Raw genomic sequence first — 7,311 nt, forward strand, 5'->3', positions numbered from 1 at the left:
TCCAGACCCTCTGCCTGGAACTGTTAACATTCTGACTCTCTGGCGGTTAGCCACACTTGGGCGGGGGGCCTTTGTATTTACGAGCAAGGCAAATTAATATCCCCATAATGGCAATTGTGGTGGACTTATAGGGAAAATAAGACTATAATGTTTATGTGTTTATATGTTTTTAATATTTATAGGTTACCTGCTCCAGCCCGCATCCTGATGAGACTAGGTGTGCCTGAATTAGTTCGCTGTGAAAGACGTTATAGACAAGAGTTTCTGCTAACTACCCAAGCTCATAAATGCTTTTAAATGGCTTTTTTTGTTTTTATGAGGCCAATACTCATGTCCACACACACATAAAAGGGGTGAGAGGGATCCACTAGCCTCACAGAGACTCTCAGCTCCAGCTCACCCCACTGCATATCGCTCCTCAGCTGTCACCCACTAAGCCGCCCGCCATGTCTTGCCGCTCCTACCGAGTCAGCTCTGGTCATCGGGTGGGCAGTTTCAGTTCTTGCTCAGCAATGGCCCCTCCAAATCTGAACCGCTTCCGGACTAGCTCTGTCTCCTGCAGGAGCGGGTTCGGCTTCCGTAGTTTTGGTGGCTTTGGTAGTCGGAGTGCTATCCACTTTGGATCGTCCTCACCTCGGATTGCAGTTGGGTGCTCTCGTCCTATCCGCTGTGGAGTTGCCTTTGGAGTTGGCTCCGGTGATAGCAGTGGAGTTGGTCTGGGCTTCAGGGCCAGCAGTGGTGTTGGCCTGGGGTTTGGAGCTGGCAGTGGCCTTGGCTATGGTTTCGGAGGCCCTGGCTTTGGCTACAGAATTGGAGGAATTGGAGGCCCATCGGCCCCCTCTATCACAGCTGTGACTGTTAACCAGAGCCTGCTGACTCCCCTCAATCTGGAGATCGACCCCAACGCCCAGAGGGTGAAGAGAGATGAGAAGGAACAGATCAAAACCCTCAACAACAAGTTTGCCTCCTTCATTGACAAGGTACCTTGCTGGGTGACCCCTGGGATAGGCACTGAGAGTTAAGGGTGCCAGGGTGCTCTTCCCCTTCAAAAGAGCTGGCCCTGGTCTGAGCCATTGCTTTGTACCGAAGGCATCTGCCAAAGGCATTGAGGGATTGGTGGTTTTAGATTGTTCTTCACTGAGAATAGACAAACCAGAGGAACTGCTGCATGATGAGACAGACTAAGACACTGGCCACAGATTCTGGAGAAAAGGAAGATGGTCCAGCTAAACCTACGGGGATATGGGCAAACCAAGCCCTATTTCTTGGTTACTTGGAAATGTCTCCTACAAAGGTGGAGGCTTCAGTCAGGTGTTCAATTGGCTCCTGTGTGAAATATTTCATCCTTTAAGATCACGGTGTTCTGAAGGGAGTTTTTATAGTTCCTAAGGCATATGGTCTCATCCATTTAGCCTCGGGAGAGTGGAGAATGGACTGGAGTGATCTTCATGTAAAAGACAAAGAATTCATGCACCCAACATAGGCTACCACAATCTGGTTGAGATTGAGGAAAATACACATGACCATCAATAGCTGAATACAGAAATAGTGATGTGAATTCTACAAAAGCAGAGACCGTGTGTGCATGGAGACGAGGCTTGGTCTCTAGAGGCAGGAAAGAACCTCTGTGAGCTCATTTTGCCTTGGAGCCAAAGAGCTCAGCGATAGAATATTGGAGATGCTGGTCAAGGTGTACGGTCCCAGGTAGCCAATTTCTCTAGCACAATGACCCCCATTGTAGTCACTGCTCCGTGTCTCTGCTGGGGTTGGCCGATACTGGTCTCAGATCCAGGCAAGCCCAGCTGAAGCTCATTTTTCGAGCTTCCTCGTGACTGCCTGACACTTTGCTTAGATGTGGAGGGGAGAAGTGGTACTGAAATGTCTTTGTAGCAAAGCGTAGCTGTGTGTGAGGAGAGGTCATAGACCTGTCCTCCTGGCTTCTGATGAGTTAGAGGTACAAGGAAAGCCAGCAGAAGGAGGAACACTGATAATACACGACAGTCTTCACTGGCCATCTGGAGAACTGGCCTACACAGGTGCACTATCAAGCCCTTTAATGTGTTGCCTTTGCTTCTTGGATGTAGGTGAGGTTCCTGGAGCAACAGAATAAACTCCTAGAGACAAAATGGAGCTTCCTCCAAGACCAGAAATGTGCCCGCAGCAACCTAGAACCTCTCTTCGATAACTATATCACCAGCCTGAGGAGGCAGCTGGATGTACTAGTCAGTGACCAGGCTCGGCTGCAGGCTGAGAGGAACCACGTACAGGACATCCTTGAGGGTTTCAAGAAGAAGTGAGTATACCTGGGCTGCCCACACCTGGGCACTGTATTTCCTGAAGCAGAAGCCCAGTGCAGATGAGATAGGATTGTTATTGGCTAGAAAACCAAGCTTCAGGATGCAAGGAGGACAGTGGTGTGAGAAATGAGACAAGGAGGTCCTCTGTGTGGAAGAAACAGATTTGGAAAGGCGTGGGGTGGGGGGCGTTCTTAACACTGCCTGTAGGAGTGACTAAATCGACTCTGGAAAGAAGGTCTTTCGCTTTTAAAGAAGCCCCCACACTCAGCACTGTGTCAGGTCCTACCTCCTCTGTGCTCAGCTGCAATGCCTGAGTTGTTTCTCACAGAGAAGTGTAGGAAGGTCCAGATTTTCAGACCCTAAATCCAAGTTGAGAAAGTAAAGGATTTGGAGGACCACTAGCATAGAGAAAGTTCTAAAGAGAGGACTGACAGATACTACACTGTGAGTAGCAATGGAGAACCATGTTCCTCAATAAACCAGGATCGTGTTGAGGGATTAGTGAGGGCTTAGGGGTAATGAGAGTGAGGGCTTACCCTCTCCTCCATGCTCCCAGGTATGAAGAGGAGGTGGGATGCCGATCCAACGCTGAGAACGAGTTTGTAGCTCTGAAGAAGGTAAGGCCCAGCAAAGAGTCCAAGGGAAGTTCTGTGTGGAGTCACGTATTCTCCAGAATCCCAGCCCCAGCCCCAGTAACTTCTCAGACAGCCCTACAGTGGCTGAAACTGCTCATCTAACAACAGAACCCCAAAGATCAAATCCAGTTCCCTTCAAAGTTTTGACTGGACCACAGATTATTTGAGTTTGGGTGCTGTGAGTTTGAAAAAGATGGACTCTTAAGTTTCTTGAATTACCAAGGCTTTCTTGGTAATTAAAAAAAATCTGTTTATTTGGTGTGCACAGGAAGGGCACGTGTACTCCATGGTGCATGTGTGGACAGCTTGGGAGGGTTGATTCTCTCCTTCTACCATGTGGGACCCAAGGATTGAACTCAGGTCTTCAGGCTCCACGGCAAGCTCTCACCTCCTGAGTCATCTCTACGGCCCCTCTCTTTGCTTTTAAGTGGGTTTCCACATGGCTATAGGGGAAGAGGAACCATCACAGTAGGAACGGATGGCTCCTCCTGCCGAGCTCCGGACCTCTAGGTGGGAAGGGTGAATAACAGAGGCAGTGATTTCATCCTTCCTTTTTCCGCAGGATGTAGACACAGCTTTCCTGAATAAATCGAATCTGGAAGCCAATGCGGATGCCCTGGCCCAGGAACTTGAATTCCGGAAGGCTCTGTACCTGGAGGTGAGACTCGTCTTCCCTAGGCACTCAAGCATGAGACTGCTCAGGCTGCACGCCCTGGAGGCTGAGTCAGGCCTTTGGGTTTCTGGGTGCTGGTTTTCTACAAATAGTTCCACTCCTATGCAGACCTGTGTGCTCTCTGTCACCTTGTCTGGGGGATGAGGAGGTCAGGGACTTCACAAGGCATCTCCACGGCCATGTTAGGCCTGACAATGGCCTCCTGTCACCTGTCATCTAGATCTTCATAGGCCAAGCTAAAGGATGGGTTTTGGAAAGTCTGGCAAAATGAATTGCCAGAAGGAGAGACATGAATCTGATTTGACTAGCCAAACCAATGCCATTTGTCTCCACGCGGCCTGTGTAGGCTGAAGAGGAATCAGCCAGAGCTGCAGGGGAAGGTCTCAGCAGGGTGGGACTCTGGTTCTCTGAAGATTCTGGATCTAAGAATCTAGGTTCCACTGTGTTTTAAAATGTTGCTCCCTCTCAATGGACCCTGACCAGCCCAGCCACCATGTGTGTAGATAACGTGAATTTAAGCAGCCGTCACTGAGGTACCCCTGGTTTTGATAGTCACCTAAGCCAGAGCAAGTACCCGGAGGTATGCTCTAAGCATATGACAAGGGTTCTAAAAGCAGACTCAATTGCTTCTCAAGCATGCCTTTTTTTCAAATATTTTTTACAATATCAGAAAGCAAGAAGCAAAGCTCCCTGTTTCTGATTCACAGGGGACACTGTGACAGAGTCCCAGCTGCTAATGGATCACTGAGTCCCTCTGCCTTGCTGCTTCTCCAATACAGGAAATCCAGCTGCTGCAGTCACACATCTCAGAGACATCTGTCATTGTGAAGATGGACAACAGTCGGGACCTGAACCTGGACGGGATCATAGCTGAAGTCAAGGCCCAGTATGAGGAGGTGGCAAGGCGCAGCCGCGCTGATGTTGAGGCCTGGTACCAGACCAAGGTACCAGACCAAGGCAACAGGAGACTGGGGGAGGGGGACAGGTACCCTGGGGTGATGACTTTAGTCTGAGGTCTTCAACCCAGACTTCATGTGATCTAAACACTGCATTCTGCTCCTAGTATGAGGAGATGCGGGTGACAGCTGGCCAACACTGTGACAATCTACGAAACACACGGGATGAGATCAATGAGCTGACCAGGCTGATCCAGAGGCTGAAAGCAGAGACTGAACATTCCAAGGCTCAGGTGAGAAAGGAAAGGAGAGAAAGCTACAAAGAGAGAAAAGTCGGGGTCCTTGGCTTTGAGAAGCCTCAAGTCTGGTAGGTAAAGGACCCATCAAGACCTAGATACAAAACAGAGGGCTGTCCAGAAAAACTACCAAGAAAAGAGAAACATGGACCAGAAGGAAGGCCTGGGTAGGGGAGGTAGAAAGAACAGAAGACTGGAATCCTTAGGTCTGTCTCAAGGCAGCAGAAACCCAGTGGGGATGGAGAGCGGAGAAAAGCAATACTCCACCCCTTTCTGACCACAGTCACCATCCCTGGAAAAGCAGCCACCTAGAGCTTCAACCCAGGCCTGGCTGTAGGTTTCACCCCTATCAGTAAGGACAGCATTGCCAAGCCCACTGGGGGAACCCTGCGTCCCTAGCAAAGCCCACACGCAGACTCCCTTCCCTGCAGTGTACCAAGCTGGAGGCCGCCGTGGCCGAGGCAGAGCAGCAGGGCGAAGCGGCCCTCAATGACGCCAAGTGCAAGCTGGCAGATCTGGAGGGCGCCCTGCAGCAGGCAAAGCAGGACATGGCGCGGCAGCTGCGGGAATACCAAGAGCTCATGAACGCCAAGCTGGGCCTGGACATCGAGATCGCCACCTACAGGCAGCTGCTGGAGGGCGAGGAGATCCGGTGAGAGCAGGAAGGAGTGAAGTCATCTGTACAGAAAGGTTATCAAAATAAAAGGAGGGAGCCAAGTGAAGAAACCTGGAATGAGCAGTCTCTAGATAGAACAATACATTTTCCAAAAATGTTAGCCGGTTGCCTCTGACACAGGATCCGAAGGGGCCGTGCTTACAAATGTGTTTACAAGAGAGCTGCACCAGGCCATAGGCATTTTATCTGGCTGATTAATTGGTTAAAATATAATAATAAGTCGCCGAATAGTTTAGTTCAATAATTTAGAGGCAATCTCTAGAAACATGATATGTTCCAAAATTGCGCTAAGAGTTGCTGGTGAGACTCACCTGTCCCTGTCTACCCAAACAAGAAGCCCTCTGCCAGAAAACATGTGAATTCATTCATTTCTTTCTCTCTCCAGGATCTGTGAAGGTGTTGGACCAGTAAACATATGTAAGTATCTAGCCTTTTCTCAGACCATTTCTTAAGGAAGCTCCTGAGATAGCTTGTCTGGCCAAGACAGTCAGGGACGCAGACCATGGGGTCCCTGTCCTCCGCAGAGGCTCTAGAACAAAGAATAAAAGTGGTTTATCGGCCTTCGAAGTGGAAGAAAGTTCCTGGAAAGAGACTTGTGGCTTTCAGAGGCTGTGTTTGCAGCCATCACATAGACCTAAACGGAATGGGAAGGCTGTGTCAAAGAAGAAATTTACATTTGGATTGCAGGGATGGGGCAATGATAAATGGAAGTGGTCCCCCTCCCCCAGCCCCCTGCTGCTTCTAAACAGAGCACGGGTTGGTCCCACAGCAAGCGTGCTAGGCGCTGGCACTGCAGAACAAGTACAGCCCCCGTGCTGTGGAACTCCAGTCTTCTTGAGAAGGGTAGTACTAGCCAGTGCCACACTAATCTTGGAAGGACACCCGTGGGGGTGGGGCAGGCAGAGTACACCAGATTTACTCTCAGAGAAGAGTCCTGATTTGCTGGGAGGCAAAGGGGCAGCAATGCTCTTCTGCAGAAGGTCAAACCCAGAGGTCACAGGGACGGCAAGGACTCTGGTGCAAAAGCAGAGAAGAGAATGTCAAGCTTACACTCAGGGCTGCTTTAAGCAAGGCTTAGCTGGATTCCAGTCCTGAGATATGGGCTGAGTCCAGTGGAGCCCAGCGGGGCTGCAGAGCAGAGTCATCAGTGGGGCAGAGATGGCTGGCTAGGACAAGGTGCTGGCAGCATTTCTTGTCTGTTCAATACATGGAAACAAGCAAGAGTTGCAATATAGCCAAAGAGAAGCCACCCTGTGGTTCTACGAAGGCCACTGATCCCTGGGTGACACATCTCACTTGGCCTCTCAAATCCACCTGACATGGAACACAGACAAATAGTAGTTTGTAGACATTAATGGCAGTCTATTTGTGGGCAGAGGCAAATGCCCAGGGTTCGAGAAGCATCCTCCCCCTTCCATCTGCATGTAGACTTAGTCACTGAGCCACTAGACAAGCAGCTGCTGAGTCCTGTATTGCATCGCTTCCCTTCCTTCTCCACAGCTGTGAGCAGCTCTCGAGGAGGTGTGCTGTGTGGCCCCGAGTCCTCCTTGGTCTCTGGATCCAGCTTCTCCGGCAACAGTGGGGTCACCTTCTCCAGCAACAGTAGCATCCGTACCACTGGAGGGGTTCTGACTTCCTCAAGCCTGAGGGCTGGTGGGGACCTGCTGAGCTCTGGGATCAGAGGAGGCTCAGTGTTGGTGGGAGATGCCTGTGCCCCCAGCATCCCCTGTCCACTACCCACTGAGGGTGGCTTCAGCAGCTGCAGTGGTGGCCGCGGCAACCGCAGCTCTAGTGTCCGCTTCTCCTCCACCACTAGCTCTCACAGGACCAGGTACTAA

The 7,311-nt window shown here is 50.6% G+C and overlaps 1 protein-coding gene across 1 annotated transcript; it reads left to right on the plus strand.

Moving 5' to 3' along the window:
* Window positions 1-446: 446 nt before the first annotated feature.
* Krt84 (keratin 84) lies at window positions 447-7,311 on the plus strand. The gene is made up of 9 exons (XM_005353852.2): window positions 447-980; window positions 2,085-2,293; window positions 2,854-2,914; window positions 3,495-3,590; window positions 4,385-4,549; window positions 4,669-4,794; window positions 5,229-5,449; window positions 5,859-5,890; window positions 6,974-7,311. Exons 1-9 carry the CDS (start codon window positions 447-449, stop codon window positions 7,309-7,311), a joined length of 1,782 nt encoding a protein of 593 aa, XP_005353909.1.

The sequence above is a fragment of the Microtus ochrogaster genome, chromosome 15, assembly GCF_000317375.1.
Source record: "Microtus ochrogaster isolate Prairie Vole_2 chromosome 15, MicOch1.0, whole genome shotgun sequence".
Taxonomy (NCBI): Eukaryota; Metazoa; Chordata; class Mammalia; order Rodentia; family Cricetidae; genus Microtus; species Microtus ochrogaster.

Coding starts and splice junctions, on each gene's coding strand:
- Krt84 (XM_005353852.2), top strand. CDS start 447: ATGTCTTGCCGCTCCTACCGAGTCAGCTCTGGTCATCGGGTGGGCAGT. Junction 2,294..2,853: donor CTTGAGGGTTTCAAGAAGAA/GTGAGTATACCT, acceptor CCATGCTCCCAG/GTATGAAGAGGAGGTGGGAT. Junction 4,550..4,668: donor AGGCCTGGTACCAGACCAAG/GTACCAGACCAA, acceptor TTCTGCTCCTAG/TATGAGGAGATGCGGGTGAC.